At 28.9% G+C, this 27,573-nt stretch overlaps 2 protein-coding genes across 4 annotated transcripts; one reads left to right on the top strand and one right to left on the bottom strand.

Moving 5' to 3' along the window:
- The first annotated feature begins 250 nt into the window (after window positions 1-250).
- Window positions 251-22,958, top strand: Pkc53e (Protein C kinase 53E). 3 transcript variants are annotated; one of them, XM_074257522.1, is made up of 14 exons: window positions 251-549; window positions 942-1,163; window positions 14,886-14,917; window positions 15,067-15,149; window positions 15,795-15,906; window positions 20,431-20,559; window positions 20,637-20,790; window positions 20,866-21,094; window positions 21,173-21,478; window positions 21,552-21,643; window positions 21,717-21,918; window positions 21,989-22,177; window positions 22,386-22,526; window positions 22,609-22,958. In XM_074257522.1, exons 2-14 carry the CDS (start codon window positions 973-975, stop codon window positions 22,759-22,761), a joined length of 2,013 nt encoding a protein of 670 aa, XP_074113623.1. In that variant the 5' UTR covers window positions 251-549; window positions 942-972; the 3' UTR covers window positions 22,762-22,958. The 3 variants fall into 3 exon arrangements, with proteins under 3 accessions (XP_074113623.1, XP_074113622.1, XP_074113624.1); XM_074257521.1 differs by lacking the exon at window positions 15,795-15,906 and adding an exon at window positions 19,237-19,348 and having other exon boundaries at window positions 252-549; XM_074257523.1 differs by lacking the exons at window positions 251-549; window positions 942-1,163; window positions 14,886-14,917; window positions 15,795-15,906 and having other exon boundaries at window positions 15,125-15,149.
- A 1,729-nt stretch (window positions 22,959-24,687) lies between these two features.
- On the bottom strand, window positions 24,688-27,156 carry LOC141536783 (protein phosphatase 1L). The gene is made up of 5 exons (XM_074257515.1): window positions 26,915-27,156; window positions 26,607-26,846; window positions 26,287-26,481; window positions 25,159-26,111; window positions 24,688-25,049 (listed from the first exon to the last, which is right to left on the bottom strand). Exons 1-5 carry the CDS (start codon window positions 26,948-26,950, stop codon window positions 24,965-24,967), a joined length of 1,509 nt encoding a protein of 502 aa, XP_074113616.1. The 5' UTR covers window positions 26,951-27,156; the 3' UTR covers window positions 24,688-24,964.
- Window positions 27,157-27,573: the final 417 nt, after the last annotated feature.

The following is a 27,573-nucleotide window of genomic DNA, read 5'->3' as shown; positions in this document are numbered from 1 at the left end:
AGAAGCGTGAGTTTTCGTTCCTTAGATCAGTTATTAGCAATTTAAACCTTGGCTCCCACCAGGCCGAGCCCCACCATCTCCATAGCTAAACGGCACAGTCGCGGTGTGATACCGCATGGGTCATGTCGATATCATCCTGGTGCGCGGCTTTGGATGAGCAGTAGTTGAGTTTAGTGTAGTGTGGTAGTGTAAGGCTCAGGCATCGCTGCTGCTTCCACCGCTCTCAGTTATAGTAGTAAGGTTCTAAAATTATCACCGCGATAGTTATAGTCGTATCACACTCACACATATAGAATTATCCGATTCAAGTGAACCTAGCGAAGCCGGGTAGAGCTAATTTGCTGGACTCAACTCTTACCAATTAATTATTTATTATTTATTAATTATTAATTATTAATTATTATTATTTAGAGTCCTTAGCGCGTCTTTTTACGGATGTTAAACCTAAACAGAAAGTTTATTTAGTTCTTCAGACAACAATAACAATAACAACTACTCAGACACCCACACTGTTTATTTCGGCTGATAGATTGGTAGATTGGTTGCTCGGTACGTTGGTTGATTGATTGATTGATTAATGTCGAGGGAATTAAATAGCTGGTCACTAGTTGTAACACGGATTCTAACAGATCGGAAAAAGTAATACAAGTCAATATAAGAGCTACTGAGAGAGAGACAGAGAGAGAGAGAGAGAGAATGATTAAAATTTGAGAGAAAGAGAAAGAGTGAATTTGGAGTAAGTGGTCTTGTATAAACTACTTGTAGCACTAAGACTTAAATATAGCTATATGTTTATAAGCTAAGTGTGTGCAGTATCGTGGTTCAGTATAGTGCGAATTCACAGTGAACTTTTTAGATTGTTTTTTTTTCCTTTTTTTTTCAGTAATTTAAAAAAAACTGTCAATAATTGTTATTATTTGTTTGTTGGGGTTTCATTCAAGGAGTAACAAGTTCGAAGTTTAACAGCCGAGGATGGCGGACGACGATAACACGTGCGAGGACTCTATGGGTCCTAATGATTCGACTACTGCCTTTGCCAAACGGCTCAGGGGTCGCAAGGGTGCGTTGAAGAAGAAAAATGTTTATATGATTAAGGATCACAGTTTTATGCCCCGGTTCTTCAAGCAACCCACTTTTTGCAGTCATTGTAAGGATTTTATTTGGTGAGTTTACTTTTTAAGAAAAATTATTAAATTTTTTTTATATTATTAATTTAAAAAATTTTAAATTAAATAAAAAAATATTGGAATATTTACATAAAAATTATTGTTTATTTTTTCTGTGGAAAGAATTCTAAGGAATTTATATTCAAATAAAATTATAAAATTATAAGCATCGAATATTTTTAATAAAACCAATTTTTTTTGACTCGATTTTTAATCAAAAAATAAAATTAGCATTTTTTTTAATAAATTATATTTAACATGTAAACTTGATAAAATATTAAAATTTTCTTCCGACTACTTTCAGTATAATTTCATACATAAACATGTAATGTATGTAAATATGAACGATACTACCTTAATATGCATTTTTAATTACTAAAAATGTTAATATAAAATTTTTTATCGCAATTTAATATTTTCTTTTCCATAAAACTGACAAAAAATACTATTTCTTAATCTTAAATTTCACAACTCAGCAACGGATTAGTCTACTGAAACGACTAAGATAGAATTTTTTTCGGAAATTTAACGCTCTACAGAAAAGGTCTTATCATTTTCTGATAAATCCACTCGTTTAGAAGTTATACAAGGTCAAAGTTGAATTTACAGTAAATTTAAAGATTTTTCGACTTTTACGGCGATTGATGTTTTTAACAAACTTTAGATATATATATATATATATATATATATATATTCAAACTCATTTAATTTTATCCTTTTTAAAAGATATTTTGATAGAATAAAAAATTTTATATTTTAATTATTTTTTAACTCTAATATTTAACCGAGAATTTAAATTTCTATAAAAAAAATTACACTAAGGTAAAAGACTCAATTATTGACACTTTTTAAATAATTTTAAACTAAAATTAAAATAAATTTAAAAATTAAAAATAAACTATTATAATTGTTTTGAACAACAAATTTATCAAGATAAACATTATACAGCTTATAACAATTAAATTTACTGGTATTGTAGTAGACAGTCCGTATATGACGTCTTTTTATTTGTTCTGTCCATTTAAAATTGAGCTTGTAGGCATAGTAGGGGCACAACATACACGCAATAAGCTATATAAAACTAACGTTTGGTTATAGTTATATACACTGTTGTTATGTTATATGTTATACGTATAAAAGCAAGTGCGCGCGACGTTTCATAGTTAAATGGCTCGGCCTTGACAGACCTAACTATAACCGTCATCATCATCGATGTCGTCGTCGTCGTCGTCGTCGTTGTCGTCGTCGTCGTCGCAACACTTTTACTAAAACACTAATAATCATAGTAGTCATTAAATTGGACATTGCTAAGCCGAATATAATTAGGGGAATTTTTTTAATACTCATTAAATGCGTTATTATCATTCGCAACATAATATTGGGCGATAAGATCAGGAGAAATAAAAGATTATTTTGAAACTTTTTGAATAAAATTTATCTTTAGGGGAAATCCAGAGATTTTTATCGGAAATTTTCACTTTTTACATCGAATAAAAATAATAATAATGTGCAGAATAAATTAGATGTATCTCTTGGGTACAAGCCTTGACATCTTATACGTATATAAAATAATACCTAACCCTAGTTTATTAAATTATTAAATTGCTTTACTCTTTTAATCTACAGTGGGATTTTTATTGCTATACTGTAGTACTCTCTGGCATCAAGGTACAGCTAAGAGGATTTTATTTTATAAAGAACCGGTTAATTCAATTAAATAAAACGATATTGTAAGACCTTTAAGACAAAGTTTAAATAAGACAGACAGATGGAATTGATATTGGTTTTTTATGTGAATTTAAAAAAGTAATAAGAATAAGATCTTGGTAATATTTATTTTAATAATTAGAAGAAAAATAGTAATAATTAATTAATAAATAATTTAATACATAAAGAAAAAATCAGAGCAATTACTTGATACAAATAATTGCGGTAGGATATGAGTAATTGAGGAACGCATTGGCGGTTAATTTATGGCTGGATTTCTCGATCAGTACCTCTGATAACATACCAACAGGCGGATGCGGAATAACAGAAGGTCCATGTGCCTTACGTGACACACCCACACACAGAGATAAACACGGGTTGATTATCTGATGATATGCACGCTGTCTGGGAGCTTTCTCGGCTGACATTCTTATCTCGGTGACAGAAAAAGATGTATACGTTTGTTTTATCTGGCATTGCACTCGAACTGACAGCATTTAAATCTCAAATCGTGTGTTTACTTTCGAATCAAAACATACGAATTATCTGAGTCATTGGACTTTGTAAGAACTAAACAGAAAACCAGTTCTACTGGTAATCTAATCTTTGATAAGACTTTGGGGGGTCGCGGTCCAAGGAAAATTTTGTCTAGTACCGAAATAATAATTATTAAGAAAGTGTTCTCTGATAGATTATTTAGAGCGCAAAAGCAAAAAGTGGAGCTTTGAAAAAACATGATACATAATAATGAGAATATGAGTTGGAAAAAAGCTCGTGGGTTTTTCTTTTATATAAAAAAGAAGAAAAATACCGAGGGTATGTAGCTGTCGGTGTGTACAGCATACAACTGTACATAATGTATCATATCTGCATTGGAGGCTTTCGAGCTCCCTCAGTGAAGACGAGCAGTCTCATCAGTATGTAACACAGAGGCATCAAGCTCGGTTGTTGATATAATACGCCAGATGTGTGTGTGTGTGTGTGTGTGTGTGTGTGTGTGTGTGTGTGTGTGTGTGTGTGTGTGTGTGTGTGTGTGTGTGTGTGTGTGCAATCACTATCGCTGAGATATTATTCTAGAGAGTATGTGGCCTGAATCTGGAGATTCATTTGTAGGCCGCTGTCTAGTAATATATGAGAATAATATTCACCTCACTATATTACTACACATGTGTATAGTCTCTGGTCTTGTATACAGCATAAAGGGGCTTATGTTTTATTGTATACAGGGTTTCGTGGTATACCTTTCCTTCTGTTTACATTATTAACATAAACCCACCTGACTATGGCTTATACATTTAGATAATTAATATTCTTCTTACGGATCCCCTCGGATTACTTTCTTTAAGATTTAGAGAAATATCTAGGGCTAATCTTATTATTTTTTAATTTACTTTAAGCCCTAAATTTATGAAGGAAATAACTTGGAATTTTAATAAACAAATTTTATTTTTAATTAAAAGTATATTTTACTTTTTTTTTTTTTTTTTTTTTTTTTTTTAAATTAAAAAAACTAGCAACCTTGCAGTCACTATGTAAACTATAAATAAATACAATAAATAAATTGTACTGTACTTTCTTAAATATTGACGTTTTTTCTCTGAAGAATTTAATGTAAATTTTTTTATATTAGTTTAATTTTCATGCAGTTAAATTTTTTAGTACTTTAATTAAAATGTACTTAAAAAAAAAAAAAAAAAAAAAAAATACATTAGGCACCTTTTTTAACTAATTACATTGTTATTCCCAATTACCATAATTAATTATTCGATTCGGTAAATTTATAAATGATCTATTTCATAACAGCAATAAATTCCCGTTCTCTAAATTAATTGCTGACAATTATTCTTAACGGAATCGAGTGAATATTCAATATTCAAATATTCATTTATTCGAACACCGTTTCCGTAGGACGTTAATTTATAAATTACATAATTATAATAACAATAAAAAGCGGCATTTACGTAAACAGAATTTATAATAAATCCCACGAGAAATTCATCAAACTGTCGATTGATAACATAATAAATAACAACAGCTCTTTAATGACAACTGATACCGCGGCATTGTATTACTTATGCCGTCATAGTTGACAACTGACGAACCGAGGATCCGCATTGATGTCAGAAAAAAACTTAGATAAAAAATTTAGCTTAGGTCATTCAACAAAAATTTTATTACGTGTTCCATCCACTTGACCTTGATCGGCCTCATAAATTACCGATTGAATTATTTATCGGCTAGTAATGTCTCATAGGGATTTTCGTAATCAATTCGGAATGCTTTGTGTAAATAATAAATAGATAAGATGCCATCTATATTTATATTTTTATTGTTATTATTTATATAAAGTGTTACTCAGAGTTAGAATTAGAGTTGTTGACTCCATTCACCAGTTTAAGTAATCCCGGTAAATCCCTGGAGTAGAAGGCTACGTTCTAGTGTTGTTGAAATAACGTTAACTAAACAGTAGTCAGTTAAATTAAATTTTAAAGACCGTGAGGAGATTAACCTATTAACTATAAATAACAAGCCCTATCTTACTCGCCTTCTTTTATTGTAAATTATTATTTTAAGTAATAAAATTTTATTCAAATAAATAATCAATAATCTCGTTATTTTTTTTTTTTTTTTTTTTTGCCATTAAAGTACTTGCTAGTATTTTAGAATAAATTACAGAGTCTTCAGGCGTTTCGGATAAAAAATGAGGGTCTCACTTATAGCTTACAAATTTATTTCGCACTTCTCAAGCTTTATAAATTTTATCGACTAAACGACAAGTGATCAATTGCTCTGTGTTTTGGTTCCCTGCCAAAACTCATTAAAATAAAAAAAAAAAAATATATATAATTTTGGACAAATTGTTAAATCATAATTTTAAAGACTAGATCTAGTTTTTGATTTTTTATAATTTTGTAATAATTAAATTATTGTAAGAAAAATTATCAGTAGAAATTTTTCAATCAATTATTCAGTATTTTAAATGACAATGTCCAGTCTGTCTATTCCGAGGATGGATCACCCGATAAAAGTAGAGTTAATCTATAAAAAAGATATACTACGTCGGAGTTAACGACGAATCCTTATAATAAAAAGATGGATCATTTGATCGACTTTTCTTGTTCCTCTCTTGACGAGCTTACATTTTTATTTTATTTTATTTCTTTAACTATAGTTGTAAATTTCGGTAATTTCCGTTAACAACTTGATCTTAAAGCCATTACTTATCCCTAGAGTGGATGCCGGAGGAAAAAGTAATCGCGTTAACACGGAGATATCTGTAGGGAAATAGAATAATAGAAAAGAGCGAAAAGGAAGATGATAGTTGTAAGACTGGAGAACCAGAAAAAAACACTAAAAAAGCGTAATTTCATGCAAGATATTCACAAATGTGTCCCCTGGCTTTTGTCGAGGGCAAAAAATAAAGAGGATAACAAGTCAAGGCGCTGACAAAAGATAAAAGAAAGAAAAGAATGAGAGAGGGTGAGAGTGTGGATTTAATGCGCGCTGTGAAATCCTTTAGCTTTGCTGTGACCTTTCGGGATGGGATTCCCGTCAACATGACGCCTCTCATCTTTCTCCGTCTTATCTACGTGTAAACAAAGACTTAATTATTTTTTAAATATTTACGCATCCCTTAAAGTCAAGTTCACCTTAATTTATTCCGTAATATTTCTTAATTATAATAAACATTAAAGAGATTAATTATAAATGAATAAAATTTGCTTTCTTAAATATTGACGTTTTCAAAAATATAAGCTCATCCGGAGCTTTCATTTGAATACCCACATGGTTGTTTCTTAATTATGTACCTAGAGGTCCCTATTACACTATTTTTTCTGACATATTATCTATTTACTGATACTTTATTACGAAATATTTTTTAATGTCTAACATAACGTTTTTATTAAGCAAATAAATTTTATCTGAAAAAAAAAAAAAAAAAAAAAAAAAATATTTTTCAAAGTAGGGCACAGTATTATTAATAACACAATAATTTTTTAATGAATTATTAAAAACTAATAAAATAAGCTCATTAAAGTTGTTGTAATAATTTTCCGTCGATTAGTCCCTTGTGTAGATAATTAACGTTTTGATTTCTGTCCACGATTACACAACAAATTTCATTAATAATTAATGTATTATGCAATCCATTACTTGTTAATTAAATAATTTAAAAATAACAATAATAAAATGTCTGATTGAGTTTAGGACATACGTAACAGCTGACGTAAAGAGCGTTGAATATAAACTTGTTGCAAACTCATGAGTTTCATAACACGTGAGGAGTAAAATGGGCTGAAAGTGAGAAGAAAGAGAAAGAGGCGATGCAGTTGTAAACCTCAAAGCTATTTAATTTTATTATCAAACCTACACTTTGCTATAGAGAACATGTTAAAGCTCTCCTCCTCACGCGTACACCAACTCTATTGTGTTTTGTCATATCTCACTCGCAGCTCCATTTCAATTTATTATGTCCGCCACAAACCTATTCCACTTCATCACCGTGTTCCATGTTCCACCTTCGCTGCATTTAACTCTTTTCTTCAAACTTTTTTTTTATATTTATTTTCCCCTTAAGGCAGCTCTGTATATTTTTTTCACAATAAATTATTTTCCAAGGCAACTAAACACCGAGTTTACCAAGTTAATTTTTCAGATAACGTTAATCACCGTTATTATTTTTTATCGCGTATTATTTATTATTTATTCTATGAAAATTCTTATTACGCAAATATATCGCTAGTAATTAATAATAAATTAGAGAAAAGAAATTATCAATAGAAGTTTGATTGAAATAAACGGAAAAAATATTATTAAATAATGATAATCAGTAACAAGATCATCTCAGATTGTATACGTAGATTTAACACTATTAGAGGCACTACTAATACAAGTTTACTTGGTTTAATAATCAAATCCCGGTGGCCTTCTTCACACTCGTCGCTGCTATGATCGATACTGAGTGCAAGAAAACTTCTGAGCTTAGAGAACGATAAAATATACGGCTAGATAATCAATTGCATGTTTAGCAACATGTCATCATTCTCTTTTATAATCAGAGAAACATATGTCACTGGCATTTAAGAATTTTATTCTTCCGACTGTAAATATTGCATTGATTAGGCAACTAACAGGAAATATAAGGTGTAATTATAAACTATCATTAGACGATAAAAAAATGATAAGATAGAATATTAAATTTTATAAAAATAAGTCCACAAAATTTCATAAAGATCAATTCTAAAAAATGATTCTATTTTTCTTAAAATTGCGACACAAGGCCGGCTACAATAGCTAGATTTATAAATAAATCTCTCTAAAACTTAAACTATCATGGATCATACAGCTTAACAACAAAAAACACCGTTATGAGTTGTCATAAAACATCGCGCAGCATAAATAACATAATTAATAAAATTTAAAAACGTCATAGCTTATCAAAATGTCAACCGAGGAATGTTTTATAAATGTTGTTGAAATTTTTCGCCCACATGAATACTAACGCAAGCGCGTTGGAACATTTAAAATAGTCAATAATTTCTGTTTTTCATAGTACGATTATCCCCCCCCCCAAGCTCCAATAATTAATTATTAATTAAGATAATTAAATAAAACAGTAAAAAAAATGATGGAAAAGATTAATAGTGGAGGGAGTTATCAGATGAGCAAGTTTCTAATGGAAAATATATATCTTTGATCTGGTAGAATTGCACGGATGAGAGTTGATTGATAGATAGCGAAGGGAAGAAAGATATAGCTGGTCTCGAGTGGGGTCTTCTATCCACAGGATTGAGGATTTCGTCTCTGAGTAGATGGAAATCTATTTACTGAAAGCTATATTGAAATGTTGAATAAGCAAAGTTTGAGAGAGACGCTGAAGGGCATTGAGAGAAAGGGGATTTTTATCAAAAATCAAATCACTCCGAATGAGTGTTACGTTTTCAACGAGATTCTATTCCGATTACTTTTCAATCTAATGTAATCTATTAGGAATTAGATATATCGTCAATAAGATACCTTATTTTATTTTATGGTTAATGCCTTATTTTTCTTCATCCGTGATTAAATCCTTCACATTCACATAATATTACAAATTATTAGTGATCTAACCTCGCATGATTTCAACAGTTAAATTCCGCCTTCAGAATTTATCAAAATATCATTCAATATGTCCAACCCTAATGACCCTAAATCACGCAACTGTCTACGATTATCGTATCAAACCTTTTTTGGATCTAGTTATTTTTTTAGTAATTGTAGAAGAGCAATTCAATTTGTGATGCTAGGAATTAATGGGATTTTGTACAGCGGAAATAATTACACTGGACTGTGAAAGTTTATGCATTCATGTAAATGTTGTTGTGATATATATTCTTACGTGGGTTGTAAAGTTTAGAGGTCAAACGGGAATAATTTTCGGATAATGTGACAATTACCGAATATGAGTCTATTATATTAATGGCAGAACTCATCTGTGCTTTTATCTAGTTTCCTTTGGCAAATGGACCGGATAATACGCGAGGACTGAAAAAGTCTCTAGGGTCAATTTTTTTGGCTCGAACAATTCCATCATTTTTATTTTATTTGAAAGTTTATAAAACAGTGAACCTAGAAGCGGCGCCGCTGATTTCTCTGGTGCCATTTGCAGCTTTTATCTTCATTTCCGAGTCGAATCACGTAACAATTCCTGCTTTATTTTTTAATTATCTTTGCTTCCATCTTTTTTCTATTCTTTGATTATCAAAGGAGCGTAAAATTACTTTTGTCAAATTATTGCACTATTTTTTTTTTTTTAAATTACTCTAAATTTAAAGATTCTGAAGCTTTAGCGATCTATTACAATAAAAACAATCTTTTAAAGTTGTTTGGCTGTAAAAGCAAGAAACAAATAGGTTCTTGACCAAATACTGAATTGCAAACAAATTTTATTTGCGTAAATGAACATGCATTACGTTCATTGATAATATATATTTGAGCAAAACATCCGAAAGGAAATACCAGTAAAATATAATGTTACTACTGTTGCTGTTAATTTCGTTGGCGCCTCGCCAAATTTCATAACAGCACTTAGCGCTTTTACTTTTAAATAACAACTTTTGTAATTGAGTAATAAAAGTTTTGATAATAAGGAACCACAAATTAAATCAAATTTTTTTTTAATTTTTATTTTCACTTGGAACTCTACTTGCTACCCGATCCGAGCCGATCGTATTTCTATGCTCGATATTGGCACACAATCAAATCCAATAATGTTTTCACTTTATCGAATGAATTAATATAATGAGAATTTTTTCTATTAGAACGTTATTGTTATTATTTGAAAGGAGGATAAAATTTTTGAAAAAATTCCAAAGTTTTAATAAATAAACCCAACATTTGTGACGTACATTAAAAACATCGGAAAGTAGATTTAGCAAGTTTTTGCAAGCGTATGTTAACTTGAGAGAATAATAATAAATACATGTACAAGTATATAGATATATATATATATATTATTATATAAAAAGAGTAAAGAGTCTTGAAATATATAAAATATATAAGAGAGTGAGGTGCAACTGGAAATCGATAGAAACTAGGCTAACCCAATTAGTCAAAACAAAGGCTTTCAAAGACTAGAGACGGTTATATATGCTGACGGGTTAAAATTATATGCAAGTCAAAATTTATTTAACAGAATGAAATTTTGTTTATTGACATTTGGAAAATTTGGAAAATGTTTTTAAAATTTTAAATAAATATAAACTGGGTGATAATTGATGTTAGTACAATCAGCATAAGTTAAATGAAAGGTAAAGAAAAAAGAGGTATTTTTTTGTGACAATAGAAGCGTTTTAATTGAAAAAAATGTCCTTTTGTCCGGTGAGACAACAGCGCTCTATACCCTCTAATCATTATTGCCTTTATTTATTATATTTTTTAACTTTGTGTATTTTTTGATTTTTTTATCCGATAAATCTAGTATAGAGTCAGTCCAATATCCAGCTCATCCGTGGTATTTTGTTTCATTTTTTTTCGCTTCACGTACGCGAGTACTATTGATTTATTGTAAATTCGATTAGAAGAATTTTATAAAAATAAATCCCGGCATTGTTTTCTAGTATAAATAATAATTTATGTCAAGTTAATAATTATTAACAATCTCATAAACTTAATGTTTATTGTCTAGTAAAATAACCAATCAATGTCATCTTCCATCATTCATTCAGCGAGATTTCTAGCGAAAGTTTGTAAAACTTTTAAAAATGATAAAGCTTTTAACTTGTTAAATTTCCGGTTTACCAGCGAGCCTGCCATTTGTTCTTCCTCGTTATGGAAACTTTTGCTAAATTAGAGGTTAAGTTAAAGTTTGAGTTTTCGTTTAAAATCACCTGTGGCAAAAGAATGTCGTGACAATGACGACAATTATTATTATTATTATCATCATCAAGTGGTGTAAAGTATTATCTAGTTGGCGAGTTGATATAAAACAGTTTCTCTTCCTGAACTAGCATCAACAACAAAAGTTGTGTTCCATTCTATTGAATAGAATTGAGCTCACAACTACCAGGAGCATTCATTTAGCAATCAATGTCACTTCCATTCCAAAACTTGACAGTGTGTAATGGGAACGATATTGCTAAATCAAATTTAAAGTTTCTCATCGCACGGTCTAGCTCCAGCTGTAGCTGTTGCACGGTAACCTGTCGCCCGAGTACTTGATCGGAGCCTGTCAATATCTATGAGTGTCTTTTGCTTTCATCGACTACCGCCTCTCTATCTCATCACTGATCCCTTTGTCAACCTATTAACACGCTAAATTATCGCTAATTCAATAATTCACTATCTAATTTCCTTCGACATATCATTTTCTAAAGACGAATTATTTTTTTAAAATTAAATTCTATTTTTTATCTTTAAATAATTTTTTTATATTATTATATTATTACATTATTCAGGTCGAGTATGACCGAATGCCGCTTTTTTTCTTCTTCTATCATTCAGAAAAAAAATCTGATTGAAGGTATCTTGTGCACACATACGCCCGTAAGCACTCGGTTGCGTAAACATCAAAAATGTAATATGTGAAAACCAATGGAGTAAAACCGATGGAGTTGAAAAATAGAAGAAAAAGACGGTTTAAATCATACACATTTGTATATATTTTATACATACGTATGCGTCTATTGATTTATGCTATCTGATTCTCAAAAATATAATAAAATGTATTTATAATGATAATAAATAAAAAACTATTTATAAAATACGTTGTTCACTATACCGATCTGAATATCTTTTATATCCATTGATCTAGAATATTTTTAACTGTTAAATGTTATGTGCGATGAAAGCTGCTAAGTTTATATTAATATCAAACTTGCATGTTGCTTTAGCATAAATTTTTAAGTTTTTTATATCAACAAATCGCAGACTTGTCGTAAGATTTCAATTTCTGAAAAATAACGAGTTGAATAAAGTTTTTGGCTTGCAGATCGCCTGGAGCAGGTTGACTATTTTTCAGTCGAGATTATTTAATCAAAACTTATGTCGAAAAGTAATAATTTTTTTTTAAAGTTTATGGAAAAATTTATTGGATTAATTTTTTGACGAACAGAAATTGTTTAGGTAGGTAAACTTTTTACGATGCAAAGCTCTAACTTTAAGTCTGAATTTAAAGTTTTCCGGATGGATATATATATATATATATATATATATATATATATATATATATATATATATATATATATATATATATATATATATATATATATATATACCGGTTTTGCAAGTTTTACTCGCGAAACTAGAAAGTATGTATTGCGAATAAGTGTGTAGATAATAAAGAACACAATGAGAGACCCCAAGTTGGTATTAGTAACAAGTACAAGTACGAAGAAGGAATCAGACAAAGTTCCGCTTATTCAACGTAAGCTCTCGAACAACAGTGATATATATCTAGGCTAATCACAGATTTACATTGTTTCCTACTGCTGTGTTCCTTTAATACTTGGCACAAACTCTTCAGATTTGAATTGTCTTGGCTCTATCTACTGTTAATTATGACTAGTTTTTATGGAAATTAATTTCTTGCTTTATTTTTAATCGCTTGGTTTTTATACCACAGGTTCGTTTATATTATTAAGAGAATTAGCAAAATTTTAGATAGTTAAGAAAATATAAGTAATAATTCTAAAAATTGTGAAAATATATTTTTAAAACAAAAACAATTTTTCTTTTAAGAAAAAATCCAGGATAATCTGGAGAATCTCTTAAAAACAGAAAAAAAAAAAAACCCGGGCAACAATTCTATGGATTTGGTATAAAAAAAATTTATTGGTTTATTTTTTTGTTTCAATAAAAAATCTAGAGTAAAGAAGGATTGTAAGCTTTGAAGCGAATATAGCAGCACAGAGCTTCCCTGTCTCTTTTGATACATCTTTATAATACATTGATATCTCGATATCACATGACCTTATGAGTAAATCCGGTTTCCTCGAAATTTTATGTTCATACATAAAAGATACTTTATTGTCAATAGATTTATATATCTCTAAAAAATATATATTTATTTCCGGTACAATAAATAAAGAAGATTACAAAATGTGTGTGTGTGTTTTTTTTTTTATATTTGTTTATTTGCTGATCGCGGATGAACAAACAGCTATTAAAAATTATTCATTTAGATGCACGCACAGTTTGTGTTAATTCATTCGGTAAAAAATTTTCACTCGACAATAAAAACAATATAAAACGAAAAATAACGCGTTTTAGGATCACATTTTGAGAGAGAAAACAAGATGACAGTTATATAGGCAACAGGGGAAAATTATTGGCTGGCGAACCTTGAAATATTATCGATTTATCCATTGAAGTTGATTTAATCGGTCCACAGTATTATCCCCGTCGACACTTATGGACATATTGCGCGTCATCGTTACGCTTTTAATTATCATATCATCGATAAATTGTAGATGCTTGCATTTTAATCACATTCATTTTTTGTTGGGTATTTAAATTTTATATTTTTTAAGTGCCATTTAGATAATGACTCATAAAAATATTTTATAAATGTTGAATAATTTTTTCAGAAATTTTTTATACGGAATTTAAAATTCATAAATTTTTTATTCAGTAGTTTAACAAGCTGTAAGTTAATAACTAATTTGTATTCAGTGGAAAAAAGTAATTAAATTAGGTATTCATTATTCAGGAAGAAAGAGGTGCGAAAATTTTACAAATAATTTATATCTAATATTTTTTTAAGAAATCTTGAATAATCTATATTATTATCCGAATAATCAATTAAAATATATATATATATATATATATATATATATATATATATATATATATATATATATATATATATATATATATATCAAATAGAGAAAATCGATGAATTGATGAGCATAATTAATAACCTATACATCGACGACGAATAAATTACGTTACAGAATGATGATAATTTCCTGTAACCATTATTTCTGCGGTTGGTAGTCTAAATATCGCGTAACCTTATTCCAAGCTGTTTCCTCTATTCCTCTATTCCTCTACATGGTACATTTATCCTAGCGAGGGTGAACAATTGGAGCTGCACCGGCAACCGAGAAGCAAAGTGGTTGTCCCGGGACACGGGCTCGGGTCGTCATCCCCAAGCGTGACCCACCCGCGAGATCCCGCCACCCATTGGCCTACACTATTACTCGGATTTACGTGTGTCGTTCTGGTTCTCGGATAGGAGCCGAGGCTGCTTGTTCCTATCAAAATCCACTCAACTGTACGCGATTTATGACAATACTTCAGACTTTATTTTTTATTATTTTTTTTTTTATTTATTTTATTGTTTTTAGTCATCAATTTTACTTATAGATGCCAGTCACTAAAGAATGTCTCAATTTTATTAATCTTGAAGCTTAAATTAAAATGAAATTTTTGACTATTTAATTTTTAATTAAAATATTAAAATTTTAGATTTTTTTTTTTTAATAAAAAAATTAATTAATTTTTTCTAAATAAAAATTTTTTTTTTTATAGGGGCTTCGGAAAACAGGGATACCAGTGCCAAGGTCAGTAACTATATAATTTAAAAAAAAAAAAAAAAAAAAAAAAAAAAGTCAAAAATATAAAAATAAATATAACCGTGTAACTATTAATATAAATGTCTTTGTGAAATTTACTCGGTGTTTTAACAAAAATAAACTGTTTTAAATTTCAGTTTGTAGTTTTGTAGTTCATAAACGGTGCCATGAGTATGTTTCATTTACGTGTCCTGGTGCTGACAAAGGAGCTGACTCTGATGTGAGTGTTAAACTTTTTTCATCTAATAATTATAACAATTATTTGCATAAGAATTTAAATAATCATTGATTATAAAGTGATGACGTTGCTGCCAAGCTTTTTAAAAATTGCAAATTTTTATTTACTTTTTAACTAATTGAATAAATTTATGGAGCGATTTACTTTTTTACGGTTGTAATAAAAACGAGGGTTTAAATCGTTAAATAGATAACATGAATTTCAATTAAATAAAATTACTGTAAAGATATTTAAAATAGTTTTTAATACAAATAGAAATATAATTAATGTACCACAAATCATAAACTTTGCCTGGATATATAAAGCAGAGTAATTATTTACTAATTATTCAGTATTAATAATTAGTAAAGTTCGCCCACCGGAGATTTGTCATTGCAGAATAATATAATAGCTGTTAGTTATAAAATTGAATTAACTTGATATAATAAAATAAACTTGGAAGAAGGTCATCATCATAAAATCACACTGTTCCTTATTTCCATCCTAAATCGCTTCCAATCCTTTATTATATAAATATATAATAAAACCATGTCGGTAAATCTAAATCGAGCAAGTGTGTATGCTAAAAAAGCTAACTGTGTATGACTCACAATGGTGTATGCACGGTGTAATAATGACGTAACGCAGGATACACGGACGAAGCATCATTTCAAGCAACACACCTACAACAGCCCCACCTTCTGTGACCACTGCGGTAGTCTACTGTATGGTGTCATCCACCAGGGCATGAAATGCCAAGGTATTGGTTTTCCAAATATTCAAATGCCTAAATAAAATAATTATATTTGAATTTTACAATTTTTATATGGGTGTTGCTTTTCAAGCATTATTACTCTATTAGCTCTTCGTCACTTTAATTGAGTTGAATAACTTTTTAATCTTTCACTGTGCCATTGAATTTATAAAATTACACTTATTTCTCTATTTAATTGTATACTACGCTTATTTATATATTTATATTTATTTTTCGGATAAAGTTAAGCTACTAAAACTTTGTCCCTGTGATCTTATTGCATACCTGATTAAATCTATATATAGATTACTAATTGTTTCATAAAGATTTTATTTTGTTTTAAGTAACTCAAAGTGTGACCAGACATGCACACTTAATAAATATTATTAATACCATATGAGCTCTTTTGTGTGACTTTGACATGTGTAAATATTCCTACTCCCCATTGATGAATATATAATGTCATTGTTATATATTATAAATTGTTAAATACTGTACATAACTTTATTTTTCACAATAATTGGTTACTTTTTTATAAAAGATTTTCACCGTAAATTGTAATTGTGTACTATTTTAACCGTAAATTGTAAATTGTAATTGAGTATTAATTGAGCTTCAATATGTTACACGACGATATCTCTCAAACGAGCGTATATAAATCAATCTAAGGATTTTTCCCAGTAGTACCGAGGAAATCTTATAAATCACACCCCTCTAAAATATCATCACTTCCGTCCTTTTCTGTTTATTATTAATAACATTAATAAATTATTACCATCTAAAATCTTTCCGATAAAAATAATCTAAAAGTTTAATGAAGTAAAAAAGTAACCATAAATAAAGGAAAAATTCTACTTTTTTACACTTGATATTTGTACACTTGTTTGTCGATTTATTGAGGGGATATTCTGGCCTAAAAAAATATTATTAATTTAGAGTCTGAAAAAAAAAAAATAATTTTTTGGTCCACTTTTTTTGAGTTTTCAGAATTTTTTAAAAATAGTAAATATTTAAATTTAAGGATGAGGATAGTTCAGGAGATAGATAGGTCTATTAAGAAGACTTACACCAAATTTCAAGTAATTCGGTTCAGTAGAACTTGAGAAATCGTGGGTTGAGTTTTAAAAAAGACAGTTTCAAGAAAAATGCGTTTAAAGTTTCTTGTAAAGTTTCTCGCAGTCTAGTTCCGATCGGGCCGGTTTGGATGCCGCGTTAGCAAAGGGTTAAACTTTGAAAATATGAAAAAAAAAAAATTTCAAATTTTTCGACCAGAGTTCGCCATTAAACGCGCGCGCGCGCGCGCGTGTGTGTGTGCGTGTGTGTGTGTGTGTGATATCTGCTTTTATTTCCGATGATTTTATTTTTTAAAAGTCTTAAATTGTCAACAAAAGAAAAACTTGTAACTCTTTTACCGCCGGGGAGTTTTATGTTATCATAAATTAAACTTTTGACTGTAAAAATAATTTAATAGGCAATAAATAAAAATAAAAAACTTTTTGCAATACTAAAAAGTTTAAAAAAAAAATGTAACCTTGATTAGATCGATTATCGCGTCATTCTTTCTCTTCAATACGGTAGCATTATCCGAACGATCGATCGAATTTTAATCGTCACTTAACCTCGAGCTAAATACTCAGCATCTTAAGCTCGATATGACTGAAAGCTTTTAATTAATGTTAAAATTCAAAAAAGATCATATCCACTAAAAATTAAATAAATAATTGTACTTGACATTTTGTTGAGATTTATCGTCGCAGAGACTCAGCAGACTCATCAACTTAATTTTTGTAAAGCGGGTCACATCCAGACCCTGAGGTGTTGAGTACGATCATTATGATGGACATGTAGATGTGTGTTACTCATTTTCTTTGTTACATTTATTTAAAGGGCAATTCAAGCTTTTAAACTCACTCCACTTTTCACCCAAAAGAACAATAGCCGCTGATCCACTCAAACTCTACTAAATTATTATTATTATTATTATTATCATCGTAGTTTTTTTTATTAAAGTTCAAATGTAATGGTTAAACTAATTTTTTACCGACTGAAGATAAAGTTTTTGATCAAGAATATCGAAATCAAGAAAAAATTAATAAATTCTCTGAGGATAATAAAAGTAGCTATTATTTAAAAAAACTTACAACTATAACAATGAATAATTGAACAAGTTTAAAGAAAAATAAGAGTATAAAATGTAAAGATTAACTTGCGGAGGATAAAAGGAATAAATTGTTGGAAACTCGGAAAGTTTTGAGTGCCCGGAAGAAAGTTAATTGCTGGATAGACATATTTACTAAGAATAAATAATCTTTAAGTGATTAGAGCTACTGAGTGAGTGGACATTAACAGCAAAATAATTTATCGGGCCTCTGTAAAGAAAGCTTAATGATATATAGCTCGAGCTCAAAGCTAAGCTTTAATAAAAAAAATATCACCGGGATTTATTCTCTGCACCCTCTGCTCTCTATACTCCCCTTCCCGTGGCACCTTATTAGGGCAGTGGGCCAAGAGACTACAGTAGACGGGAAAACTGGGACAGAGAAATGCTTTCATTGTTTTCCTTTTGTGATACAAAATAAAAAAAATAAATAGGTTGTTTCTTTTATTTATGTTTTTTTTTTTTTTTTATGAAGGGAATTTTAAAAATTTTCTCAAAGAAATAAAGACGTTAGATCGGTCGGATCAATTAACTTGAGAGGAAAGATAATAAAAAGCAAAGTGAGGCTTCGGGGCAGCCTTGAATCTTTTATTTATGCCGTGTCAATCAAATTGAGCGGATCATTTTCGCAATCCGGCAGTACTGAGAAGCATTCCGTGGTATGTTATATATTATATGCTATAATGTAGATTACGTAAAATGTTAACGTCAAATTGTAAGCTTAGCTGCCTATTATTGTTGTTTACTCACGGTAAAGGCACCCCGAATAATATTAATACTAATAGATTATTTTATTTACACAATCTTTTCTTCGATGTTTTATTGGCTCTATTTTTAAAAATGTTTGTCTTTATTTTTACAAAAAATCTCGGAAAAAAAAAATTTATATTTTTTTTTAACTAACAAAATTTTATTAATTTTTGTCAAAAAATTATTAATTAAAAAAAAAAAATTTTAAGTAAAAATAATTTTCGCTAAAAATAAATAAATAAATTTCCGAACGTATGATAGTGTGAATGTAAATATGCTGATAATTAATCAATAAATAAAATAAAAAATCCAATCCTAAATTCCTCCACTCATACATCAATAAATAATAATCAGGTCGAGCAATAAAAAAATGAAAAGGGATAGAAAAAAACTAGGGTTGTTTCGGCCCTGTAATTTTGTGTTCTCAGGCAGCAAAAACGGCTCACAAATGGGATGTTTTCACATACTTGACGCCGACTTTCTGCGACCATTGCGGCTCAATGCTCCACGGTATTGCTCACCAGGGGCTCAAGTGTTCAGGTAGTTACCGATTGAATAGAAATATCGTCGTAGAAATAGTACTGTTGTATGTTAGGAACAGTATCATGCAATCATGCGACAGAAATTATTACAAATTATAACAAAAACAAATAGATCTATAAGTTGGAAGGCTTCTCATAGCGAAACCCTATTTTCATAGAACAAAAAAAAACAGATAAGCCAGACCGACATATATTTATGCACGATTATTTAAATAACATCTCCTAGAATTGTGTAAAAAATTTATCCAGCCGGTTTAAAAAATTCAATTAATATTCTATCCCATTTGCCCTTATATATTTACTTCACTAGATATTTTTATTAATTCATGGCTTCTATGTGTTTAGTTTATAATAAAATAACTATTATTGTTAATCGATACTGTATTTTATAAATTTATAATGTGCTTCGTATTTTTATTTGCCGTTATTTATTATTTAGTATATAAAATATAATATTGTAGTTGGAATATCGATTAACTGCATAAACCTCACGCATAATATATATATATATATATATATATATATATATATATATATATATATATATATATATATATATGTGCATGAACACTATTTTTATCGTGTAATTATGCCATGTACAAGAGTTTATTATTTATTTATGATACTATTTTTACTATTTTTCTCAACAGAAAAAAAGTACACTGAAAAAAACATGCGAAGAAAGATTTTTGGGTTAAATATTGGAGATACAAAAAAATAATAAGAAACCTTTTTTATGAGAAATTTAATTTTCTAAAAGAAAAGTCTCTTATGATTTTTCTGTATCCAACCATTTAGTTGTAAATTAAATTTAAAAGTTTAATAAAAAATTAATTGTTATTTTTTCAGTGTACTTTTTTTTTAATGACCCCATTTCCCCTGCAGAATGCGTTTGATTAATATCATTATATATAACTATAAAAATAATGTATAGAAACATTGTAACAAATATATATTTTTTTTAAATAAGAATTACTTAATGAGAATAAATATCATTTTTATAATTAAATTTTCAATAGAAAAAAAAAAAACAACTTTTAAGTAATCGAATAAAAAATTAATTGAATTTTTTATTGATAGCATGTGATATGAACGTCCACAAAAGGTGCGAAGAAAGTGTACCAAATCTCTGCGGATGCGATCACACAGAACGACGTGGCCGTATTGCCCTTCATATAATTGCTGCCGGAAATAAACTTACTGTTGAAGGTAAAATATTAATTTTAATTTTAATTATTATTATAATAATAATAATTATTATTTTTTTTTTTTTTTTTTTTTTTTAGTTCAGCGAGGAAGAAATCTCATTCCAATGGATCCTAACGGATTATCAGACCCTTATGTAAAGCTTAAATTAATTCCCGACACGGACGGAGTGAAAAAAAAAACAAAGACAATCAAATCATCTTTAAATCCGGAATGGAACGAGACAATCACTTTGTAAGTATTTATTTGATAAATTTTTAAAAATAAAAAATAAATAAATAACAAAAAAAATTATTTAAAAATTTCTAGCGATCTGAAAGCCGAAGACAAGGACAGGCGACTCTTAATAGAAGTCTGGGACTGGGACAGGACGTCGAGGAACGATTTTATGGGTTCATTGTCCTTCGGTATTTCGGAGTTAATAAAAGCTCCTGCCAACGGGTGGTACAAGCTGCTCACGCAAGAAGAGGGAGAGTTTTACAACGTCCCCGTGCCTGAAGAAGGCGTCGATCTAGCGGAGCTTAAATTAAAAATGAGGGTAAATTATTTATGCAACAATTGTTAACACCAGGAGCAATCATAATTAAAATACAAATGATTTAATTTATTTATTTAGAAAACTTCTGTTACGAAGAAAATGCCGACACCGCAAGACAGAGAAGTACCTCACAATATGGGTAAAAGTGATTTAATAAGAGCCTCGGACTTTAACTTTCTTATGGTACTTGGAAAAGGAAGTTTCGGTAAAGTTTTGCTCGCTGAACGCAAGGGTACGGATGAATTGTATGCGATTAAAATATTAAAGAAGGATATTATTATTCAAGACGATGATGTCGAGTGTACGATGGTGGAGAAACGTGTTCTAGCATTGTCGCACAAGCCACCGTTTCTTGTACAACTTCATTCCTGTTTTCAAACCATGGTAAACAATTGCTTTTACCATTTGGCAATTATTTTTTAATAACTTATAAAATAATTTTCATTTTTTTTTCAAGGATCGGCTGTACTTTGTAATGGAGTACGTAAATGGCGGAGATCTTATGTTCCAAATACAGCAATGTGGAAAATTCAAAGAGCCTGTAGCAGTGTAAGTTATTAATTAAATAAATTATTTTATTTATTTATGGACAGGTGTTAATCTTAATTTTATTTATTGATAGATTTTACGCATCTGAAATAGCCATTGGACTTTTCTTCCTTCATTCTCGCGGAATAGTCTACCGTGATTTAAAATTAGACAATGTCCTGCTCGATCAGGATGGGCATATTAAGATTGCCGATTTTGGAATGTGTAAAGAAGGCATTACTGGCGACAGAACGACTAAAACTTTTTGTGGAACACCTGATTACATTGCTCCTGAGGTTATTTTATTTTTTATTTGAAATTTTTTCATAAAATTTTAATTAATTAAAATTTTTTAAAATAAAACAGATAATTCTCTACCAACCGTACGGAAAATCAGTAGACTGGTGGGCGTACGGAGTGTTATTATACGAAATGCTGGTAGGTCAGCCGCCATTCGACGGAGAAGATGAAGAAGAATTATTCGCAGCAATAACTGATCACAGCGTTAATTACCCCAAGAGCTTGTCTAAGGAGTCTAAAGAAGCTTGCAAAGGCGTAAGTTATCCAAATTTCTGTTAACTCCACGCATTTATTACGCCCGTAACTTTACCTAATTTTTATAATTCAGATTTCAAGAGTCTGATTAACTTTAAGTTTGCTCGATTAAGGGTGAATTGTTACTCAAACTTTTACAGATTCAGCGATTTATAAGACTGATAAGATTGCGAGCAATTTATGTGAATAATAAATTTATTGCTTGCAGTTTTTGACAAAAAATCCAAGCAAAAGATTGGGATGTGGACATCGCGGTGAAGATGATGTTAGAGGACACGCATTTTTCCGTCGAATTGATTGGGAGAGAATCGAAAACCGGGAAGTTCAGCCGCCGTTTAAGCCCAAAATCGTAAAAATGCTAAATACTTATCACCATAAATTAACTATTGGTGAGAATAATATAATTTAACAATGAATTATTTTTTAAACAGAAACACAGAAAAGATGTCAGCAATTTCGACAAACAATTTACGTCCGAAAAAACCGATCTCACACCAACAGACAAACTATTTATGATGAATCTGGATCAAACAGAGTTCATGGGCTTTTCGTATTTAAATCCCGAGTACATTCAACATATTTAAATAAATTTATTGGATTAAACCAAGCAGAACAATCACCACTATGGTTATTATTATTAATTATTAATATTAATAAAGAAGAATAGTATTATAAGTCATATAGGTGACTATCATCGCGTCGTTAACCCCAAATACTTCTCAATATTATTATTATTATTATTATTATTATTATTATTATTATTATTATTATTATTATTATTATTATTAATCTAATCATTGTCATTTATAAAAAAAAAAACTTGTTTAACAACTGTTATTATGTTCTCTCTTTTCTCGTCACTTAGTCATTAATTGGCCAGTGATTTTTATTTATTTATTTGATAAACAAAAAATATCGAAAGTAAATAAAGAAAAAACAAATTTTAAAAAAATTTTTTTTTTCAATCTCAGCGAAAAGAAAAAGAGTGAAAATAATTGAAAAAAAAAAAGTTTATTTATTTATTTATTTTATTAATTAAAAAAATAAGTAAAATTATTAATTGTATATAAAACTATTTCTAGCTAAAAAAAATGTAAAAAAAGAAATTTATGTTAAAGTTGTGTCGACTTTTTTGAAAGCTCAAGTTTCAAGTTTAAAGAGTGGCTGTGGTATTATCAGTCAAATTATCATTACATATATTAATATATATATATATATATATATATATATATATATATATATATATATATATATATATATATATATATATATATGCAGAATTTAAATATATATCTAATAGAAACTTTTAAAAAATATATTAATAAATAAATATTTAATAATTAAATGTATACTCTCAAAACAAATTATAGTATTACACTTAAATTATTAAATAAAAATTATTAAGAAAGAGATTAATCAATAAATAATAAATAGGTAATTAAATAAATAATAAATTTATAAATTTTCTCTCTCGCTTATTTCTATATTCATTCTTTTTATACACTCCAGTGTTCTAATATATATATATATATATATATATATATATATATATATATATATATATATATATATATATATATATATATATATATATATATATATATATATATATATATATATATATATATATATATATACACATAAAACTAAATCTATTCTTATATAAATCAATCATACAATGATATTACATGAGTCTTCCACGTGTACCGCTCGCGTGCTTCCCTCTAATTAGAGTTAATTAAACTTCTTTAATTATTTATCCAGTGTCGTCTTGGTTAATGCTATTTAAATTTTTCATCTTAAATATGTTTACTGTTTTAAAATTATACACAGAAAAAAAGGTTCCTTGAGCCAAGAAAATATTTTTCTTCCTAATTATTTTTTTGAGCAAAAACAATTTTTTTTGACAAGAAATTTCACTTATTCCAACAAAATTAATTCTCTTGCTTTAAAAAATTTCAGAAAATTCAGCCTTTTGCTCCAAAAAATAGAATTTAAAGAAAAAATTTTAACTTCGGTCTTCCTTCAGGCACCCAAAAATTTTCTTGAGCCAAAAATTTTGTTCTCCAGTCAAGAAATTTTTCTTTCTGTGTATAATATAATATTTCATTTAATTATAAGAGAAGAAATGATAATTAGATATTAATTAATAAATAAATAAATAATAAAGTATGTAAAGCTTTTACTTCTTTACAAGTTGTAATTCTATTGCTCTTGTGTATTACTGATTAATTATTAATCATTACATATTTAATTAATAAATACGTCATATATTCTTGTGAAAATAATATTATATGATATTTTAACATGTTTCTGTGCATTTATTAAATTAAAATAAAATGTTACGAACCATGTCATGTAATTATTATTATTATCATTATAGCAATAATTCACATCGTTATTATTTAAAAAAAAAAAAAAAAAAAAAAAAACTGTCAATTCTACAATAAATAACGATATAACTTATTTTTATAATTATTTATTCAATTATAAATTTTATTCACAACAATCCTCAATTATTAACAATAAATTGTGGTGTGCAAAATTTAAAGTTATAAATATACTTTCGATTAAATTTCGTTAAAAAATAAATTTTAATTTATATTATAAAAAATTATTTAAAATTTGTACACCTTTGTAAAATAATAATAATAATTTTTTTTTCATCGAATTAAATTTGAATAATTAATAAAAATAATACTTAACAATAAAATATAGACTAGATATTTTAGTTGAAAACAAAAAATAAAAATTTTCATAATTCAACAAAATAAATAACTATTATTATCATATGCTTTTTTTTTGTTCAAATATGCTGGACTTTCTGTCCTTGAAATTAATAATAATTACTGTGATATTGTCCAAAGATCCTCTGAAAGAAAATAAGAAAAATTATTATTATTTATTTATTAAATAAATAAATAAAATTTTGGTTTATTATTGTTATTGTATATTAATATATAATGTGTTATTTCGAATACCTGTAATAACTTTGAAGTGTAATACTTTTAGCCCCATAAAAGGGTTCGTCAAGTCGCTGTTTAATAAAAGCGACAGCTTCCTCATTGCTGAAAGTGTCCCAGAGCCCATCGGAAGCCAGGATCAAAAACATAGGATCGTGGTCATCAAGATCGAAGGTCAGAATATCCGGATCTGCTATAACATACATTTTGTCCTTCAGCGGGTAATCCCCGAGGGCTCTGGAGGTAGCCAAGATCCCAGCGACCCTCCAGACACCATTAAAGGTCACGAGTCCTCCAGCCTTATTAATCCTCTGTCTCTCACGCTGTTGCTGGGGCTTGTGATCGAATGACAGAGGAATCGCATTGCCTTTGCTGTCACACATGACCCCTCTGGAGTCGCCGACATTAGCGACGATCAGTTTATTGTCATCCAAGATGACGATAAGCGCCGTTGAGCCGGCGACATCCAACCTCTTTTTAGCCGCATCTATTAGCAAATGATCAGCGGCAAGCACTTCATCCGTCAGTAATTTTTGGTAGTTTATTTTCTTCTTAGAATCGCTGCTGTTAGTATTATTAACATTACTGCTATTGTTATTATTACTAGTGTCTAGTTCGAGGTAGCTGGTGATGTCAACAGGTAGAATTTTTTTTGGGCTCCTCAATCCAGGCTTAACTTCACGGGTTATGGCGCGTGGTAGGCTCTCCAACTTGCCCAGCAGTTCCGGGTCGGTTATTGTCTTGTTCTCCATGCAGTCATCTGTGTGAGAAGCGCTGACTGTTTTTTTAAAGGACTTTCTTCGCATGCTCCACTGGTCTTCTTTTTTCTCTCCTGATTTTTTATAATTTTCTTGAAGCTCGTCGGGTTTTACCACTGGGACTGTTACTTTCCCGGCGATTATGTTCTTCAGCTCTATTACTTTGCTGTTTATGTTTGGAATTAATTTATCACGGGCATAATCCGCTGCAAACTGTCGACAACATAGAGCATTAATATTAAAATTTTTTAAAAAGAATACTGGTAATTTTTTTTAATTTTATAGCAAGTTAATTTTAATAAAAAAAAAAATTATTTTTATAAATTTACAAATGTAAAAATAAATTTTTTTTTTTTTTTTTTTTTTTTTTTTTTTTTTTTTTTATTACCTCACCACCATGACCATCAAAAACAGCAAACACTGATACTCCAGTCCTGTCAATGTCATTATTAACTATAAATCGGTCTTCCATATGATCTCTGTGACCTTGAACTGCGTAAACTGCGACATTGTTCTGTTCGAGTTCCCAGCTGATTTTATCGCCACTATTAACATGATTCACTAGATACTGTAGCTTCGATACCTTTAAAAAAATAATAATCACCATAACTTCTAGCTTGATTGTCATTTTTAATGGACTGTCACCCATTAAAATTACGATAAATATAAGTAAATAATTGTAAAAAATAAATAAATAACAAGATGAACCTTAGAATTCGTTTTGGATACGGTGTAATAAAACTTGTTAATTAAACTCCGACTCCAAGTATCAACCGTTTGAAGATAATAAATAACAATGAATATAATTGCACCACACAATACAATTTCGGGTCTGAGAGCATAATAACGCATTAGTTTCCAAAAATAAACTAACGGTCCATTAATCCCAGCAGGTAATAGCCCTCCAACAGCAATTTTTGACATCAGCTTCATGTGCGATAAATACGTCTAATAATATAAAATTATTAAATAAAACAATTTTTTATTAATTGTTAAATAATTTAAAAATCACATACCTGGTAAATAATTTTGTCTTCCAATTCATCATCCATATTATTTTTTATTTTATAAACACTTTTATAAAACTAATTAATGATCAATAATTTTTTTATAAATGTAAAAAAATAAATTGTAACTTTAATTTTAATTAAAATGTTTGTTTTTTAGTTTTATTTTGATTTTGACACGAGTTTTTACATTTTACATGTATATTTTTATGTATTTATGTATAAGTCGCGAGTACTTTCACACAAAACAGTCACAATACACGAAAAAATGAGACAGCATAACAGGTCGACTCGACCTATCGATATATTGTATCATCGATTGTTACAATTTCGAGTTTCAGCGCCTCTAACAACGAGGAAAATTCGAATACAAATTAAAAATTATTCTATTAAAAAAGAATTAAATTAATTTGATAAAAAAGTTATTAAAAATTCATCAAAAAAAAAAAATATGACTAATTTAAACAGATAATTTTTATTTTCTAGCCATAAATATTTAATGACTAATAAAAAATAGAAGCTTCATCATAGTAAATAAATTTTCAGATTATATTCAACAAGTCATTTCAAAATGTTAACAAAAATTATAACAAACTCACCATTTCAGCAGTTTGAAACCATCAGCTGGCAAGTAGAAGCAAGGAGCGAACATTCTGGGAAAAGAAAAA

This window comes from Cotesia typhae, unplaced genomic scaffold (assembly GCF_013202065.1).
Source record: "Cotesia typhae breed Kobodo isofemale line unplaced genomic scaffold, CoteBio_Ctyphae scaffold_45, whole genome shotgun sequence".
NCBI lineage: Eukaryota > Metazoa > Arthropoda > Insecta > Hymenoptera > Braconidae > Cotesia > Cotesia typhae.
Note: the sequence above shows the minus strand (reverse complement) of the source record. Positions and strands in the feature narration are given on the sequence as shown.